General features: G+C 40.1%; 1 protein-coding gene across 1 annotated transcript; it reads left to right on the top strand.

The window, feature by feature from the left end:
• The first annotated feature begins 8567 nt into the window (after window positions 1-8567).
• LOC126845476 (uncharacterized) lies at window positions 8568-9590 on the top strand. The gene is made up of 4 exons (XM_050584124.1): window positions 8568-8901; window positions 8977-9058; window positions 9123-9305; window positions 9553-9590. Exons 1-4 carry the CDS (start codon window positions 8773-8775, stop codon window positions 9588-9590), a joined length of 432 nt encoding a protein of 143 aa, XP_050440081.1. The 5' UTR covers window positions 8568-8772.
• Window positions 9591-21083: the final 11493 nt, after the last annotated feature.

The raw sequence follows: 21083 nt of genomic DNA, 5'->3' as shown, positions 1-21083 counted from the left end.
TTGCTATTGAATTTTTTAGATGTCGCATTGATATTTAAATTTCATATTTGCACAAGTATATAAACAAATATATTTATTGTGTGTAAAAACCATACAATAATGTCAAGGTCTTTAACGCAAAGATGATCCCGTGTACAAGATATAGACGCAATGACTATGTGTACATAGTCATTTGTAGACGGTGTCGTATTAGAAATTCAATATTTGTCTAATCGACTATGTGTACCTAACTATTTTAATACTTTTCGGCATATACAATTAATAACTACCTACTAATAATAATTACTATTTTAAGTCAAACCAGCATTTTGGGCTTTTTTACTCTTTATTAGTATATAAAAGGCACAAACTTATGTTAATCTTTCTAAATTCATCCCTTTATAACATTTTAAACTTATAATATTATTTCGCTCAACTTTGATTTTTTTTTTAGTTTGTGTGGGTACTTGTTATAATAGTTTGGAAAATTGTGATAATCTTAATATGTTTTTTTTTCAACTGCGTCATATCGTTTAATCATTTATAAAAAAAAAAAAATATAAAAAATTTGTATTATTTTCTGTAAGTGTATAATACAACTTTGTGTTACATAGCCATTTGTACACGTTTTCTTATAAAAAATAAATGTAACATCTGCCTTATAAACTATGTATAATCATTACAGTTGTGTAAAACATTTGGGATTACACATAACAATTTTTTTTACTGCGTGACGAAAAACTTGTATTGAAAAAAAGTTTTAACAAAAAAAAAAAATGAAATATATTGTTGTTTTGGCTACACTACTATTCTGTATAGTACATTTCTTAAATAGGCATATTTTAAATTTTGATAATACTTAACATTCTTTTAACGCTATTCTACTAATAATGAATTTTAATCATTATCAGTCAACCTTATTATATTTATTGAAAATATAAAAGCTTTATGCAAAAATTATCGCTTTTTATAAAAAAATGTAGTCAAATACTATATTTAATAAAATATTGTTTATTCTATCCAATTACACAATTTGTAAAATTATGCTGTATATTAACTGTTTTTTCCGAACCACTACTTTAATATACGAACGTCTTATTACAAATCTTTGTCTAAATCAGATTGTAAAACTTAACTAATATTTTAATTAAAAAATTATTTTTTTTGGTCATGAAAATTAGACTGTTGTTCATAATTAATGTTTTAATTAAAGGTCTACATTATTTTGAACATTTAAAAAGGTACCCACTAAAATTGTATAAGTAGCCGAGGCGATCAAAATATTTTTTCATTTCTAGCATGAGTATTATTTAATACACATTTTACTTAACAGTAAAGTTCAATAAAATAAAATGTTGAATATCAATACTATTTAACAACGCATAAAAAAATGTATTAATATGAGATAAAGCATAAGCGTGCGCAGGTCCCACAGTGGTCAAAAATCAAAAATAGTCGGCCAAAATTATTTTTTTCACTTAACTCATTTTCAACCATCTAATATATAATACTGTAATAATATTTAAAAAAAAAAAAAAAATTGAAAGCACATTTTTTTTAAATTAAAAAAAAAATTGTATTATTATTTTTTTTTTTTTACATAATTTTTAATATTATTTTAATCATCACCACTACTATCATAATCGCTACTACTAGAATTTTCACAGTCTTCGAATCCGAGTAATAATATTTAACCCATGGCAAAAGTTGCTTTTTCTTTCTCTAACTTTTGCCGAGACTACTTATTAATGTATCCGATGACAATAATAATCTATTAAACATATCAATATTTAAATTTATTCTCGAAGTCTTTCTTGTATGCTTTAGTCTATAGTATTTAATATCTTTATTTCGGGCTTCTTGAGCTTCTTCGCTCATTTGCCCTATTGGTAAAATGAACGTACTATAGATGCCCCATGCAGCAAAACTTTGTGAACCGATGGTGGCATGTAATACCAGTCATACATAGTTGTATATAATATAGCCGTATCCCAACAATATTTGCCAAATAAATCCGCATTTACTGTGTAACCGCATGATAATGTTTGTAGAATTACATTGCAGCGAAAAATTAAATTTTCATCAATACCCGTAATCTCAGATGATGTTTTATGGTTCTTAAAAAAACGTCTAGCAGTTGTTATATGATGACCACGTCATCAATATAGATTACATGTTTTTTAAATAAATGCGGGCAGTGCTTCCGGCGACTTGAGACTGATGACCAAACAATTAAATTAACAATAACGCTGACACTCAAAAAAACGTATGTAGGCATGTAGTGTTAAAAGTCCAAAAGTAAATAATTATATAAAAATTAATTAAAATTAGATTTTGTGATGTATCTATGATGATTTTTACAACATATTTTGAATTTTTTTATAAAAACACTAAATAAAAACTTACCTGTTTAAAAAAAGACGCAGCTAACACTTTAATAACTACTTGTTTCGCATCATGTAGCTCTACATTATGTATATCTATTTTTAAAATATTAAAAATAAAATTTTGGGCGAATGACTTTTTTTCAGCTAACGACTGAAACGACTTATTAAATATTTGTTCATGAATATCAATACGTTTAACTACAGGTAAATTAATTGCAGCCTGCATGTTTACGGAAAGGTCACAAAATAAATGAAATAAATAAATCGCTAGAGTTCCGGCGTTGCAGTTGCAACGCATAGCGTTCTCGGTGCAAGTTATATTTAAACAGCTCGTTACCAAAAAAGCGCAAGATATGAAAAGAGTTTATCATTGAGCAGATAAGCCTTTACAATGTAGCGTAAAAAACGGCGTGAAGTCTCGTGAATAAACATAGTAAAATCGTAATTTTAGATAGCATATAGTTCTATTTTTAGACTCTTCGTTGTGTACAGTTATTACTTAATATTATTCGACCAAAATAATACTAATAATCATTGAAAATCGTTTATTAATATCTATACTAATCGTAATTAACAAGATTTCGAATTTTTTTAATGTTAAAGCTATACATTTTAATTTAGCAAAATTGGCGGTAATGAGCGGTTATTTTTTTTTAAACGATTATTACCAATTTAAACATATTATTTCCCAACAAAAAATCTATGAATTAAAACTAACTATTTGAAATTAAATAGCTCAAACATTCTCAAAATATGTAAGCACAAAAATATATGAAAAAAAAAAAATGTAGGAGGGGTTTTGGCCAACTATTTTTGATTCCGGACCACTGTGGGTCCCCTTGGCAAGGGAAGCAAGACCGTTGCTAAAGAGGTCCAGACTTTGGTGTGAGGCAACAATCATTAAAATGAATCCTCGCACAAGATTATGGATTTGCTTCCATTAAAACATAGTTTAACGCGCATCCTAAGGATAAAAAGTCAGAGTGCGGGTGGCGCATGCGCCACCCCCCGCGCTCCCGAATCGGTGAATTATTTGGCCACCCTTTCCAAGGTACGTCGAATAATTTTCCACCACTCCCGAGAGTTGGGTGTGGGTGGCGCATGCGCCAGCCGGTCAGCCAATCAAGTTCTCCAGATTGTGATGCGGCTTTGGGGCCGGGAGTGAGGTAGGCGATAGTCCGCCGTCGGCTATATATAATCTCGACCGCCCACCCCTCGCCAAGCCGCCACCGTAGACTCTTCATCGAGCCGGTATAAAAAGGGGCGGAACGTTGGTCGGACATCTACAACCTCGCATGCTTTGGTCGGGCTAACGTCACTGGATTTGTTGATCGCGGCTTGCGTGCAAGGGTTCGACTGTGAATCGAAACAAGCGAATGTCAGCGACGACGGCCCAGCGAACAAACGTCATCGGCCGTTTCGCTATCTCATCAGTGATTAATTAACAGGCAGTCATGGCCGCGCCCGATTACGATGGACCGTACGCAATCTTTGGATGCTCGAGCCTCCATCAACTCGCCAACCTCCTAGACCGGAATGCTGATTACAGCTACGTATTCCCACCTGCTCCGTGGTCGATCCGCGCGGTCGATCCGGTCGAAGATCAGGCCGGCGCACAGTGGTCTGAAACGCAATTTTAGGTGGAAAAAACTTATATTGATCAAATTTTCCTCAGATTTTGTCCAAAAAATTATAAAAAAGTGGTACTTATTGTTTTTGGGGTCAAAGAGTTCAAAATTTATATCAATTTTTAAATTCACGTATAATTGTAAGATGCAAATAAACATAATATTTTGTTTTTTAATTGAAATTTAACTTTCGTAAACTTCTTCATTTGTTTTATAACTTAAATTTAATAATGATTTTACGTCATTGTCCAATTCATTTTTTTTTGGTATGTTGCAAATTGAGGAAATATATGGATCTGAAGTGACAAGTAAAAAGTGTAGAACGTCTTCATTTTGAGCTACTCTACTAATTTTTCGCGAGTGATGTTCGCGATAATTTTTATAGTCTTTATTTCGAGCATCCTGTGCTTCCTCGGAAAGTTGTCCTTAAAAATATTCATATTACATTAGTTAATTATAATAAAGTTTATAATGGCTTTTACGCCAAAGTCTTTGTAACACCAAAGTAAACTTTAAAATTGAATGGTTGACTAACTTAATGTGTATTGCGGTTCCCATTTTACATTTTCATACCGTGCCCTCAAAATTTCAAATAAATAGTTTCTCGATTTTAAAAAATGGGGATTTAGTGGACCTCTATTTTTTAATAGCTGATAAAAATCATTATAAGAAAAATACCGAGAATCAGTGTTATTCCAATCCAAATTGTCGTCAATTTCAGAATCATTTCTTCCAACACTGCTGCTAGAGCTACCTACAAAAAAAAATATTAAAAATACAGATGCAAATGGATGCAAACCAAATTTTGGGATCTGGTACTGAAGAACAAGTACTATATTGTATGTATATTGAATAACGATTATTATGGGTTATTTTTTAGTTATACGCTTTGAAATATCAATATTAACATTTTTTTACTACTTTTTTAACTTTGTTTTAATAGTAAAATAATAAATATTTATAATATTAATATGAAACACTTACCTAAGTTTTCGAATTCGTTACTTATATGAAACTAATTCAAAAAAAAAAAAAAAAAATTTTACCTGTGTATAATATACTAAAAAAATGTAATGTACAATCGGTGAACGATTCGACGTTTGTGAGCGCGTTATTATGTTTTACTTATCGCTTGCGCCGCTTGATAGTGTTAATATTATCTGAAACTCTATTTTTTTGTTATATAGAACTTATATATAATGGGTTAATAACATAAAATACCTATTTTTATGAATTTTAATAATTGACTTTATTCCACCTAAATTAGCTTTTAGACCACTGTGCGGCGGCCCGGATATCGGCCATATATATCGACAAGGACTAGATTACTACGGAACGCTGGTGCGCGAATCGGCGTCGTACGTCCGCTGTTACAACACTCGCATGCGGTACGGCGCGTATAAAGCTTAAGTGCTCAGGAAAGCGAGCCGAGACGGCGGCGCTGCCTCTTCCCGCTCACGTGTGCCCACAGGGTCCTCTCAAGATGTTCACCAATCCGCCGGGCTGGATGATGGGCGGTCTCTGTTGCGACGTCCGGAACGCGACCGGCTCGCCGCAGCGAACGGTGTGCGCCGGTGGGCAAGCCTGTAGTTGCGCAAACGACGAGCCGCCAGCGCCGTGGTCGCCGGGCTCCGATTATGACGCCATTATTACTACTACGAGCCTGTCCCGAGCCGGCGCCAAGTTATCCTTTCTTATCACCCGGTTGGATCCCTACTCGTGCGCCGTCGATCTCTGTTCGGCGCCGGGCGGAATGACTCAGGTACTTGTCGCTGCCGCACCGCCCAATTCGACCGTCGTCTCGCTGTCCCGCAGCGTTACGCCTACTACTCGGCGGGCATTCGCGGCGCTGGCGGTGCGCCCCGCCTTGTCTATTACGAGGAGGAGGTGAGCGAGGACCGCAGCGCGTGTCTCGTGGCCAAGATCCTGCGGGCGGCCGGCGTGCGGCCTGTCCGCTTCCTGGTCGCCGACGGTGCTGACGAGGCGTCGCACGACAAGTCGGTTGACGAGTCCCGTCGTAATGCGGCCCTAATCTTGACCGAGCTGTACGTAGGCCTCGCGACACTGGCGATCGGCGGTAGCTTGATGGTCAAGTTATTCGACGTCGTGGATACGAGGTACTGCGGTCTACTTTGGCACGCCTTCAAGCATTTCAACGAGCTGGTGTTATTCAAGCCCAACGCCAGCCACGACCGGAACAGCGAGGAGTACGCCCTATTTGTGGGGCGGCGGAACCCGGCCAGTTCGTGTACGGAGCAGGAGGACGTGCTCACCCTCAGCTACCGGCGCCGCCGGTTCAATCAGTTTCGGCGGGTCTTTATGTAAGTTATAGTTTGTTATATACCAAGGAGCATTTGTAATCATTCGCAGTGTAATATTTTGGAACGCTTGTATTGGTCTCATAGTTTAGCTGGTCCCCATATTTGTATTCCATAAGCCCATATTGGACGAATTATTGACTTGTATATAAGCAGTTTAGTCTTGAGTGACAGATTAGACTTTAGCAGAGGGCGCAAAAGATGTAGTCTGATATTTGATTTTTTCCTCTTTTCTTTGAGGTGTGGTCCCCCGGTTAGACGTTTGTCAAGAGTTAGACCAAGATATTTTGTTTCATTTTGAGTAGCGATAATTGTATTGTTAAGTATTATAGCGGGACTTATTTCCAGACGGAGGGCGAAGGTGACTTGACTGGACTTGTTTACATTGATTTTGATTTTCCAATTCCTAAACCATTTCTCACAAGCGTTAGTGTGTGATTGGAGATGGTGAGCCGCATCGTTTATATTTTTGTGACGACTTAGAATAGCTGTATCGTCAGCAAAAGTAGCTAGTAATGTGTTACAACTTTGCGGCATATCAGCAGTAAATATTTTATAAAGGTCGGGAGAAAGATCGCTACCTTGAGGGACCCCGGCCTCAATTGAGTAGTAAGATGAATAAGCACAACCTTGTCTGACAATGAATTTTCTATCTTGTAAATATGATTTTATAATGAGATATAAAGAGGCTGGAAATATTTTTTTCAATTTGAAAAGTAAACCATTGTGCCAAACTCTATCGAACGCTTGAGCGACATCAAGAAATAAGCCAGTACAATATTGCTTGTTTTCAAAAGATGAAGCGATCACATCTGTCAGTCGGTGGATTTGATGAATTGTGGAAGGCCTTGCACGAAACCCAAACTGGGTATTAGGGATTATATTGTGTTCCTGTATGACCAGTCGAATTCTTTTTAATAGTAATTTTTCAAAGAGTTTGCTCAATGTAGGCAATAAACTAATAGGCCTGTATGACATAACTAAGTTTTTTGGTTTGCCGGGCTTAGGTATGACAATAACTACGGCTATTTTCCAGATAGGGGGAAAGTAGGAAAGTCGGAGTATAGCATTATAAATAAAGATTAAAAGGAGAATACATTTTTGGAAAAGGTTCATCAATAATTTATTGGTAATAAGATCATTACCAGGAGCTTTGTCTTTAGGTAATTTTTTGATTGTCGCTTGAATTTCTCCTGGGCTGAAAGGTTTGACAGGCTTGGACATTGGCAGAGGGCTCGATAGAAAGTCATTGACCATATTAACGTGGTGTCGGGATCTTAAAAATGTACGGAGTGGTTCACTGTCATGTGCGCATATCCCTCGAATTTTTAATCATAACTCTAAAAATGTCATTTAATGAAAATACATGCGTTATTAGCCCATTTAATTGTTTTTCTTTTATAACCGTTATTCATTAGTATCACTAATCACTTTATAACAATCGCTAATTATTGTTGTTCCCGGTATAACCCAATCTCGAATAACTCTTAATAGCGTGTCTTTTTCTCGCTTCTCGACTGGAATCAAAAAGCACGAACCCTAAACTGTCTTATATCTATAAGAGAATAAAAAAAAAAAACAAAACTTTTAAGTTTATTTCCTAAAGTTAAAATTCGGTTTACCGGCGCGAATAGTCAATAATTACATTTATGTGTAGGAAAATAAAATGTAGAGGTAAGTAGTATGTTTTGGCCGTATCGAATCCTGTTATCACATTCCTGTTATCACGATCCTGGTATCACGATCTTGTTATCACGAACCTGCTATCACGATCCTGGTATCATGATCCTGGTATCACGATCCTGGTATCACGATCCTGGTATCACGATCCCGGTATCACTACTTATATCACAATCCTGTTATCACTACTGGTATCACACACACACACACACACACGATGAAGAATGCGATGACGCTGGAGGTGATAAATCGATACGCAACAATGTCGGTCGATGAGGTGTACACCGCAATGATGAATCATCCTGTACACGGATTACCGCCGCGAGAACCAAGTTATTACAAAGAAATCGCGGTCATAGAGTACAAACGGCTGTGCGACGAAATATGGGGAGAAAATGTTAATACGATGATGATGCCTACCTCACAATGGAATTTAGCAGAGTTACTTGACGGTTACACAGATAAGTAAGTAAAAAAAAAAACCTATTGATTATAATTTTAGTACATAGTAATTATAACAGGAACGACGTGTTGGAGGAGGAGGAGAAGACGAGTACTACACCAGTAATCAAGTCAGACGGTGTGAGCATTGCTCCACCACCACCACCACCGTGCGATAGTGTGGATGACCTGACGGTCGAAACCTGATAAGGTTATTTCCCGTTAGACCGCGTACAATGATAACACAAAGAAAATGGAGGGACGAAATAACCACGCACACCATATATAAACGAACACACTGAACCATTTAATCACATTCACACATACAACCAAATCAAAATGCACTACAGATATTCACCACCATCGCCGCCAAATTCGCCGCCACCGTTTAATATCAATTGGGTGCATAACGTCGACGACGATGATGATGACGACGACAACGGGTCGCCAGTGATACTACCGATGAGCGTAAGTCGATTTTATATTAAGGGAATAATTATATATATATATAAGCGTATAGTAAAAAAAAAAAATGTGAAACAGGAGGTAGACGCTTCAGCAGCGGAAGCGGTGAGGCGAATACAGCTGCGAATAGAGAGGGTGTTCTCGTTAACCGACGTAGTGGGTAAGTACATCAACCTTGGTGTGCGAGTGTATAAAACTAAATTGACCAATTACATTATCACCAGATCTAACGATGTCTTCGGAGGAGGAGGAGTGCAGTTCATCATCCACGTCGAGTGTGATGGAACTACCCGTCAGCGACGCGGAGAGCACAGACGAAGAGACTGAAAGTAGTAGCAGTGCCGGCGACGACGACGACGACACTGACGACGACGATTGTGGCCAGTCTGTTACTCAGGTAGCTCTGGGTAATGGCCATCGAATCAATTGAGCAACCAAGCGCCGTCATATCCCTCATTAAGGAGGGCCATACGAGATTGTCGAATATGTCCAACAAGGAACATAGGGCGTACCGTTCCGGAGTTTCATCAACAAAGGATAAGAGGTCCTGAATCGCATCCTCTGTAGATCGTCCCTTGGTGAAACCATACTGAAGGCCGCTAAGGTTTGGTTGAATTTCCCGAGTGATATGATCACAGATTACATATTCCACAGCCTTGGACAGCGTGGGAAGCAAGCTGATCGGTCTGTAAGATTTCGGCACCGTGGGGTCTTTTTCTGGTCCCTTCTTAATGACTACAACTTCCGCCTCTTTTCACCTGTCAGGGAAGTGGCAGTTCCGAAAGCACTCTAGAACCAAAGCGTAAAATTGGTCACCAATAATCGGCCAAGCCATGCGAGCCATTTTGGCGTTTATGCCATCCAGGCCAGGCGCCTTAGTCGGAGCGGTTCTCCAAAGAGCTAATCTCAGCAACTCCTTCGTTGCCATGATCGGGTTACGGTGTCCAGCCGGGGCAGGAAGAGCAGGCGGGGCGACATCATGCGGAATAAGTGTGTCCATTAGGAGATGAACGGTCTCAGTCGCATTGGTCGTCAAAGTCCCGTCGGTGCGCTGTAGGGCTCTCAAGATTGATGACTCTTTTGAGCCCTTCTTGAGCCATCTGTAAAGTTTGCCCCACGGGTTGGTACCATCCGCTGAGCAGAATGACCTCCACGATTGAATCTTCGACTTGCGCAGTAGTGCAGTGAATTGGTTACTCAATTCCCGGTAGTCGGCCATACTAGCATCGTCACGGGGATCTCGGAGCCTCGCTACTCGCTTAAGTTCCGCTCGCTTGGCAGTGAGCTCCCTAGTCCACCAGGGGGGCGTACATTTCCTACGTGATAAAACTCTCCTAGATGAGACCTTTGCTGCATTCCCAATTGCATTTGTGAGGAGTAAGACCTTATCGTCTATGTCACCCTCGTCGAAGACGATTGACCTCAGGGCAAGAGTTCCCATGACGGTAGTTCGAAATGTGTCCCAGTCAATGCGCTCCGATCTGAGTCGCTTAGGTCTGCTGGCGGCAGCCGTGGGCGAGACGGAACATTTCCAGGTGATAATCGAATGATCACTAACTGTCTCATTGGGTATCACCGTCCAATCGGACAGGCGACTGAAAATCTCATCTGTGGCGAGCGTGACATCAATATTTGTCCTACCCCGGGCACCATAAAAGGTGAATACGGGATTGGAGACATTGACGATGTTGAGACGATTATGTCTAAGGAAGTCCTCCACTACCTCACCACGGGCGTCTGTGATGCGGCTAAACCACAACCGTGAGAAGGCGTTGACATCCGCCGCAATAATGTATTCACCTTGAATGTTGTCGACGATTCTTTGGAGGCCTGCCACATGCTCAGCTGTCGGCGAACGAAACTTAAAATATGCCGATATTAGAGTTAACGTTAAGTCATCGCACTTCATAGTGACAACAGTAGAGTTCTGAGTAGTAAGGTTATCCCTGGACAGCAGTCTAAATCACGGATTTAGGATGGCAATAGCCGAACCATGTACAACGGCATTAGACCCCGGTCTGGTTTCGCCTAAACTAAGGGCTACCCTGATGGGGTGGGCTTCCCACCCGATGAGACGACCACGGTAGGTATACGGCTCTTAAAGCATTACAATGTCCACATTATTGTTTTGAGAATAAGACAGCAGTTGATCATTTACGGCTGCCGTTCTAGCCGCGTTGTGCTGAACAATGTGTATTGTTGCAGCCATTAAACAGTGGTTTTTTTGTAGATGGTGCGCCTTAGTAAACTAGCGATGGATGCTGTCCTAGAGGAGCAGGTAGGGTCCCTTGCACTGTGCTTGCCTTTGCAATTGGCACATTTTGGGTCGGAGGAGGTTGACGGGCAGTTTTCCTTAATATGCCCCACTAAAGAGCAATGAGAACACTTTTGTTCGCTTTGGCATTTAGATCCCACATGGTTGAAGCCAAGACATTTAAAGCACTGAGTTACTTCCTCGAATTTGCTTGTGGAACACGAGAAGCAACCGATGTAAAGATTTGCGAAGTTACTTTTTTCAAAGAGATCGTAGAGGTCCGGATGGCACTCACAGATCCAATGCACGGTGAGTTGATCTTTTGGACGCTTAAAGACCGGTTTAATCCAGTGGTTGGCCGCATTAGGGTCCATGCTCAGATGGGGATTCTGGCTTGCGATTGCCACGACAAGTTCGTCCGCTGAAAGACTGGCATCGACGTTGCGTATTAATATTCGCGGGAAGCGTACAGTCTCAGGAGTCATTAGGTGCTGGAGCTCATTGGCCACCTTAGCCAGTGCCTCTTTGGTATCCTCATCGACTGCTTTGATAAGCACTTTTCCAGATTTAGTCGTCCTCATATCAAGCTTGGCCGCCATATGATATTTTTGCACGGATTTAAAGATTTGTGCCCCCATGGAGGAGGTGCCGGTAGTTGTCTTATTTGCAGTAAGCTGATAGGTCGGAGTTGGGGATAGGGCTCTATTCTGGGCTAGTTTTTCAGACCTTTTAGCTACACGCGACTTCGATCTATTGTCCTTCCTGGAGACAGAACGTGCGCTCTTTGATTCCGGGGCCTTTATCGATTTGCGGCTCCTATCGGCTACAGGGTTGTCGGTCCCCATGGCAACTTGACTGTAAGACGGGTTGGGTCTCTCCTTTGGCCGTTCCATAATTTGCACTTTTAGAGCCTCTATCTCGGTTTGCTTAATGGCAATTTCGCTAGCAAATTGTTTAACGAGCACGCTGACCGTGTCGTTAACAACAAGGGGACTAGGTTCCTCCAGTTTACGAGCTTCTGCTAAAATTTGCTCCAGATGCCTAGTAACTTGCTGGCTCGTTTCTTCACTTATTTTCATTTTCAGGAGTCTCTCGTCATCAAAAGCACGCCGGATCCATCCGCACGAGTCCAGTATGGCTTGAAATCCACCTGGTTGCAATTTGGCTTTTTTGCTGGTGTGAGCCGAATTTGGGCTCAGCATGTTGACGTCAGTCGTTGGAGACGATCTACTAGCCATAGTTAACTACGAATCGCGGTTCGTTTCTAAAAGAAATTGACCCCGCCGAGGGGCAAAAACACCGCACTTTTACACTACTGATGAGTAAAATATGAGTTTGCCGGAAAAAGACGGTAAATCAAAGGGGGATGATCCTTAAGGGTCGATTCTTTCCGCGCGCGCTAGGAACGCTATACCGAGCGCACCTACCAAGTGGTGGTCCTATGAGACCAAAATTGGGGGGGGGGAGACCGGTCCTTGTGGTAGGGTCTTAGGGCCTCGCAAGTGGTGCGGGCTTAAAGAGCACTATAAACCAAAGTTTTTGGCGTTTACTAGGGTACGCTGAGTTAATTTGCCTAGGAGTTATAGCGGTTTGAAAACCGCAAAAAGTGGGGGGGAGGGGTCAACTTTCAGTATGTAGTGGGCCTCTACCGGGCCTACTCGATACCGTTTACCCGAGGAGCGCTCGCGCAGTGGTTTTTGAGTATTTCCACTTTAAGTGATCCGGGGGGTAGGGTAAATTGAAAAAACTTGTAAAACACCAATGTTCGGGTTCAGGGGCGACCGGACACCCTGTATATTAACAATAGTGTCACTCGGTACACTATCGACATATGATAACACGAATAACCGAAAAAACTCGATGCGTCAAGGTTTTGATACACCCTGTATATTGAAAAAGCTGTCACCCTGTATCAGGGGTTTTGGCGAGATTTAAATAATAAAATGGCCGGCGATGGCCGCCGGTCAGCAACGAGTTGCCGTTAGTACAAGCACCGGAAACCACGTTTTCTTACCTGTTGATCGTCATGCAAGTGAGTACATATGAACTAAAAACAGAGCTAACTAGAGAGGTAATTATCATTAAGGCTCGAAACCGACGCCAAAACGAACGCGCACTTTTTATAAACCTGTTGGAATGTTCCGCTTAAAAAACGGGACACACGCCTGTCGGGAATCGACAAAAACGATCGGGAGTAACGTAAAACACGTGCACTCTCGACCGCTGTACAGCTGGCACTGAGCAGTACGACTTGCTCCGAAGGCCGATGAATAATAGGACGATGTTACCACCAGCATCGTCCTTCATCTTCCATAAAAGCATTTTGTTGACCAAAGGCATTCCGTATGGGTTGTCCGGACTGAAGTTGCTGGTACGTACCTGGATAAAAAAAAATAAACCCATTAGTTTGTGTGAATGACCGGCAAAGCGGTCCGTGCATACTTGTCGATATCAGCCTTCATGTCAGCATAAAAATCGTCGGTTTCAACCCAATAAAACAGACTATCCGTGTCTCCATAGATGACACGCGCTTTAGAGCCATATTTGGGTACCATGTACCCGTAATGGAAGTCGTACAGAATGTATTTTGACAGCTCCAGCACGGCGAAACCCGCGTATGACGGCCGGTCGTACTTGATAACCAATTTGGTCATCTGCACGGCCGCCATGGACGGGGTAAAGATCGCCACGCTGTCGAACGTGGGTTTAGCTATCAAAACACCGGCTCCTAGTCTCTGCTTGTCGTTTCTCCAGCGCGTGACAATGTGCACTTTGGTTCGTTTTTCAGGGTTCTCGAGCGCCTTGCCGTAAACCGAGTTCGACATCAGTTTTGCAAGTTGCCCTCGAACTTCGTCCTGGTCGCAGCGCGCAATCTCGTGTTCGTTTCGATGAACGGACGGATCCAAGCACGCTGCCGAAACCGAAGTGCGCTATGGATTCTCCGGAGAACCACCCCGTTGGTAACGCCTTGCTGTAAGCACTTGTAATGAGTGACGTATCTGAAACAATAAAAATCGATAAATATTCCCGTTGCCCACACACACACACACACATTTTCGGCGGTCGTGGACGGCGTGCAGATATTCGAGGTCTACCTCCACAAAATAGCCGAATTCCGCATCGTCCGAAACAGTGAGGGGGTCAAAAGTGGCGAGGTCCGCGGGGGTCAAGAAATGGAACTCACCAATCGGAAGGGGAAGGCTCATCGCGCACCCGTAAAGGTTATTTTCGTCTAACTGCATGATGTACGATGGCTCTTCCGTCGGGTCAAAGTCGTCCATATACTTATTGTTGGCCTTTGCATTGGACTAACTCCCCGCGGATGTTTTTCATGACGTATTGCACCTGATCGTGCTCCGTCATGAGCTCTATTTTGACCCCTGTCATTAGCTTCATCGCATCCCAGGCTAACGAAGGGGTCGTCAGATACGCAGCTGGATCGAGTCTGTAGAGCTCGAGGATAAACTTCCGGAACGTTTCAAACACGTCGGCCAGTAAGTACACGTCGCCGCACATGTATACGTCACTATACTGGCCTAGTGTTTGACAGTTAAACGTTGTCCACACGGTCTGCGCGTGACGGTATTGTTCGGCTGTGATGGTGGACAACGTCAACTGACTTCGGAAGGCGTCGAGTGGAGGTAACGACGTTTCCTCAAGCACCTCTGCGCTCGTTACGTATTCGTACGGGAAATACCCCTTCGTTTTCATTAACCGGAACTGTCCATCGTCCGGAAACCGGGTTCTGGTAATCACCAGCTGGCCGTCGGTCAGCGACCGCGCGGCTTCGTCCAGCGACGAGGGCAGAAACCTGTCCAGAAATACCGTTATTCTATACCAAAAGTACTGCTTTGTTTTTATCAGTCTTACCGGTATGAATCGATGAACCGCATGACGATTGTGTGACTCCCGCCGGTTTCGTCGTCCAACCGCAGAAACTTAGACAATGAAAGTACTTTTCTTTGGTCTTGGCGATGACTTGGATTTGATTGGTGTCGTCGGCGAGGGCGGTGGTGAGAAAATGACTATCGTAACCCGAAAACTTGTGGAGCACGATCGGTACGCAGTTCGGTACTCGCAGTTTTAAGTTACACGCGCTGTGAGCCGGGCCTCTGTATCGTCCGCTCAGGTGACAATGGTCCCGCACCTTGTCGGCCGGCGTCAACGGTTCGCGGCAGACGTAGCACGCGGTCGCCGCATCGTGCACTGCCTGCTGCGCGGGGTAAGGGGGGTCATATCCACCGAGGAAAAATACCGTCGAGCTATGGCCTTCACGTCCCGTTCCAACCGTTCCACAAACACCGACATGCAATCCGCGCCCCGGTAGAGTTCAAACTTGTCAAGTGACGAATCGAAATCGCACTTGACAAAGTAAGCAAAACTACACGCTACGTGCTCCGCGATGGCGTAGGTCCCACCGGCGTTCGGGGGCGGGGCGATCGGTTTGAGGATAGCTTCGGTGTCTGCGTAAATACAGAATGGAACGGGAACGGTGTTTTTCCAATTGATGAACTCGACGATATTTTTATCGTCCGATGGGAGAACAACGCGACACCGCCGGCATTCGTGTTGAACCATCGCCGCTTGGTTCCTAAACGTGAGGAGACAACCGTCACACAGAAACGTTCTGTGCCCACGCCTAGACAATTGTTTCCCCACGGCGCGTGCCAAGTCGGTTATCAACACATAATGACCGTCGGTGCGGTTAACCGATGTGACGTACATCAGGTTCACGTGGTGCACCCGTTTTTCGGTCGTATAGTAAAGCGGCCCGACCATCTTGTTATCCTCCCAAGCGTACACGTTAACGCTTATCTCGTTGTCGGTTTCGAATTTTGGGATGCACTTTAGCGCCATCGGCAACGAGATCCCGCGGGTTTGGAGTATACGGTTGTAGGGAGGATAGCTCGTAGTACGCGTGGGATCAACACCTGCCGGTGCAGGGTGGATGTGCGCCACGATCGCCCAAAAAAAACATGCATCATCGGTGTTCGCGATGTTCAGGACGGCCCTCTTCCGCACCAGCGAGGTAGGCAGAGTAATTGTGCACGATGCCCTGAGCGGATTATACATGTACGTAGACGTTTCGAGGTATACGTTCTCGCGAAACGCCCACCCCGAATCGCCACGTTTAAATTCATCGGCGCGTGTACGAATAATATCAGCAAGCTGTACACTGTGTGCTGATCCTGTCCCTGTGTCAGTATGACCGGACCGGCCGCGTGATCGTGCACACATGTGTCATACACGTCGGCGCCACCGCCAGCAGCCGGCTGCTTCTGTTTTTCGTGCACCGCGTACAAACCCAGACTCACTTTCAGCGCTACGTACCGACCGAGCTGTTTCTCCCACACCTTCAGCACCTTAGCTTCCGCTCGGACCAAGAACTCGTTAATGTCGGCGGCCGTATTTCGACAATCGATTTTGAAATTTGAAATTCGGCCGTCGAAAGCATCGTCGAATCGAGCTGTTCGTAAAGCAAATACGCACAGTTATTAATATTATTATTCTCTTCTCTATGTGTGTGTGTGTGGTGCGGTCGAGCGCGATCGGATCCCAGGTGTGAGTGGTACCGGGATCAAATCCGGTTCCCCTCTCATCACTTTTTGCATTAGTTTTACAACATTTATGGTAATTTATATTGCAAGAAGACTAAAAACTTATAAAATATTTATATTTTATTCCTACAGAATACATTATCCCATGTACTTGAAAAAAAAATGATGAAAAAATGCAAAAAGTGTTGAACCGGGGACCGGATTTAAACCCGGTACCACGCACACACACACGCACTCGTGGGACCCGATCGCGCTCGATCGCACCACATATAGTGACTTCATTCCAAACGCATGTCCCGCGACACGCACCAGTTATATATATATATATATATATATATATATATATATATATATATATATATATAAATCACCTTATTAATTTCTTTAAATAAATTATTCGCATAAATATCAGTTAAAAAAAAACCTTGTATTTCCCTTTCATACCCTATTTATCGTTTACTGATTATTTTAAATTATTTACTAAATTACATATCATTACATAACTCTATATTATACTGATTTAATAAAAAAAATTCATTTAGGTATTATTTATAACAATGATTCAATAACACTATTGGTAATTTCCTTCCTACTTTGTGCCATTACTTAAATACGTATGTATACCACGTCTTGTTAATTTAATTAAAATTCTACATTAACTTAAATAACAGGTAAAAAATTGTGTTTTACTTTTCAATTTGTTATTTTCATTTTAAATTAATTAATAATATTTGGTTCTAATAATGATTAAATCGTAATTCATTTAAACATTGGAACTTCCTTGCAAATTAGTTATTTTAAATAAATTTCTATACATACGTATATCCATGGCCGTATCCAGCACTCATTTTTGGGGGGGTTTTATTTTTAGGTAAAACTAGTAAATAATACTTAGGATTTTAATTAAATAGAACCACATCAATATATATATAAATATTTTATATATATTTATACACATACACACACACACACACACACACACACACACACACACACACACACACACACACACACACACACACACACACACACACACACACACACACATATATATATTATTTAAAACAACATCATTTTCCTTGATGATTTTGCAAACTGATTTAACACCTCTTTTGGATCAATATTTATTTCCCTGTGAACTGACATTAAAGCTAATCCGTTGAGGCGAGTTTCACCAGTTGAATTTCTAAGATACGTTTTCAATCTTTTTAAAGATGAAAACGTTCTTTCTGGCGTCGCAGTTGACATAGGTATTGTAGCTAAGACTTGTAAAAGTTTCCATATGTTTGGAAATAAAAGAATGTTACAATTGTCAAGTCCTGTAATTGCTGTATTAGGGCGTGACTCTTCTTTAAGCCACTTTGATTTCCATATTGAAAATTCAGATTTGAAAGTAGAAGGCTCTGTCAAAATCTGGGAATAAAACTGTACACAGTCGTTTATTTCTTCATTAGTGGCATGTATACATTTACTGGGAATAATTTGTTGTAATGAACTTATTAAAGATTTGTGTTTCTGAAATCTATCAGAAAGCTGTGTTCTTATATGGTCAAGAAATGGCAAAAAAATATTAAGTTTGTAATACTCTTCAGAGCTATTAGTGGGCACATTACTACGGTGTGTTTGTTTATTAGCAAAACGAGGCAAATCAATTTCTTCTTTATTTTTGTTCAACATTATGGCAGCAACAGAAAACATAATACACTATACAATTTTTTATTGAGGGCAATGAGCTGGCGTTTGCCAACGCAAGATTGAGTGAGTGAGCACTGCAGTGTACATAGAGAGCCATGGGGAAGTCTTTTCTTATGTATTCTTGAGCACCATGTAAATGACCACTCATAGCAGAGGCACCATCGTGGCCTTGACCAACTAAAAACTGACAATTAATGCTGTTTTTTTGCAAACTGCCCAATATTAAGGTTGCTAGTCCTTTTCCTGTTAGATCAACAGCAGGTGTGAGTACTAGAAAGTCTTCACGAATTTTTTTATCAACTTGGTCATAATAACGCAAACATACAGACATTTGCTCAATCCTTCCAATATCTATAGTTTCGTCCGCTAACACAGAAAAGCACTCAGCAGCATTGACTCTTTGGACAATTTTTGACTTGATAATGTCACCACAAATAGAAATTATCTCATTTTGAATACCAGGACTCGTATATAAAGAATTTTTTGGACCATTGTTTAAATGTTCTTTTAGCAAAATATCACCCGAATCTACACGAAACCGTAAAAGTGCTCGGAAATTTCCGTCATTAAAAGAATTTACGTTCATTACACTTCCAAAATCGTTTGTTCCACGAAGAGCAATTTCTTGCTTACTACAAAGAATTATTGTTTTTATAACAGAAAGTAAAATGTTTCTATTTTGTTCAATCTGTCTAGAATGTTCAATACTCAGTTGTTCAATTATTTTTTTAGATCTTCCTTTATTTACTTTTAAAAAACTATCAGATTTTTCAACACACAATTTATGATATGATGTACTAGCATGTAATTGAAAATCTTGCAAAGCATTTTTCCAATTATCATACTCTTTAGAAACAAAAGCACCTAATTGTTGATGGCCACCTTTACCTCCTTTTTCTCGAGCAAACAAAACGCATGGTGTACAAAATGCTCCTTCAAAAATTTGTGAATAACTTAGCCATGAAAATCGTTTTATCCAAGATAATTAAAACCGTAAATTTCTTTTGGTTTTTACAGGAAATATATAAGTCGAATGGGGTACCCATGGGTTCTTTAAAAGTTCTTCTTTTTTTAAATCGTCTATTTCTTTATTATGCACATAATTACCAATATCATTTACTCCGGCTGTGGGTGTGTTATTGGAAATAGAAGGAGTATCATTATTGCTAACTGAGGGTAGTTCTACATTTTCAGAAGCAGAATTGTCTGTTTTATTTTTTTTGTTTTCTAAATACTGTAAATGTTGGGTAAATGCTGTAATGTTCACTTGCTTTTGAACTCGTTTCATTTTTGTACATGAATCGTCAGCGAATAAATTCTAAAAAAAATTAAAAAAATTAATAAAAAAAAACTTTTTTAAAAACATGCTTTTCTATAAAAAATAGTAAAATAGTAAAAAGTGAACTAGAAAGTAAAAAAAAATGTATTACAAGAACCATTTACCAATCAATTATAGCATATTTTATTTACAATTTCAATTACTTTGAAAACAACCGAAAATTAACTACAATTTTAAATAAAAATATAAATAATAAGATTATTTAAAATTGTAGTTATTTTCGGTTGTTTTCAAAGTAATTGAAATTGTAAATAAAATATGCTATAATTGATTGGTAAATGGTTCTTGTAATACATTTTTTTTTTACTTCCTAATTGTAAAGTGAATTCACTTTTTACTATTTTTTGTAGAAAAGCATGTTTTTAAAAAACTTTTTTTAACTTTTTTTTTTTTAATTTTTTTTTAGAATTCGCATATTTTATTTATGCTACAATTGATTGGTAAATGGTTCTTGTAATAAAAATATTTTTACATTTTAGTTCACAGTTTACTATTTTAATAATTTTTTTTTAGAAAAGCATGTTTTTAAAAAAGATTTTTCACAAAATAAAAAACCAAACAAAAAATAAATAAATTATGATATTATTCTAATAACAAAACTACAATTATTAAGTAGAAAATAGTAGTAAAAATACTTACTGGTTTTGAATCAATACGTTTTAATATTGTTCCGTGAACGGCGATGTAAGGAGTCCAAAATACAAATAAAAAAATTTGACACGTTGAGGTCGACGCGTAGTCGATAAATGTCAGAATATAATTGTATATATACGGGCCAATTTTTATCTCGGTTATAAAGATCACTGTGGTTTTTTTCGTTGGAATCTCTACTTTACCATAATACAATGGTATTTTTGGATATTTTGTTTTGACTTTTTTAGCAGGTTGAAATAATTAATAACAGATTATTCCAGTAAACCAGCGGTTCCCAAACTGTGAGGTGCGCTTCCCTAGGGAGGCCCAAGCACACAGGGGAGGCGCGAGCTAAATATTGATATATTTAGATCAACGATAATTTCAAAAAGATAACATACTAGTACGAGTAATTACAAATTAATTTATTCATGGGAGGCGCGATTATTTTATTTTATTTTTAGGGATGCGTGAACCAAACAAGTTTGGGAACCGCTGCAGTGAACGATTACGGTGTCCTGTCGTTGTCGCCGACGCTGATTATGACTATTATTTTTGTGCATATATATATACACACAAACACACACACACACACACACACACACATATATATATATATATATATATATTCAAAATTCGAAAAAACTAAAATTCATTGGCGTGTCCATAAGCCTAAGCAGGCGTTCACGATAATATAACGTATTTA

This window comes from Adelges cooleyi, unplaced genomic scaffold (assembly GCF_023614345.1).
Source record: "Adelges cooleyi isolate 19-005CV unplaced genomic scaffold, UGA_ACOO_1.1 ACOO_flye_CR_arks_rails_tigmint_CR_PRNA_793, whole genome shotgun sequence".
NCBI classification, from domain to species: domain Eukaryota; kingdom Metazoa; phylum Arthropoda; class Insecta; order Hemiptera; family Adelgidae; genus Adelges; species Adelges cooleyi.
The sequence above is the reverse complement of the archived record's forward strand: the minus strand, read 5'-3'. Positions and strand labels throughout refer to the sequence as shown.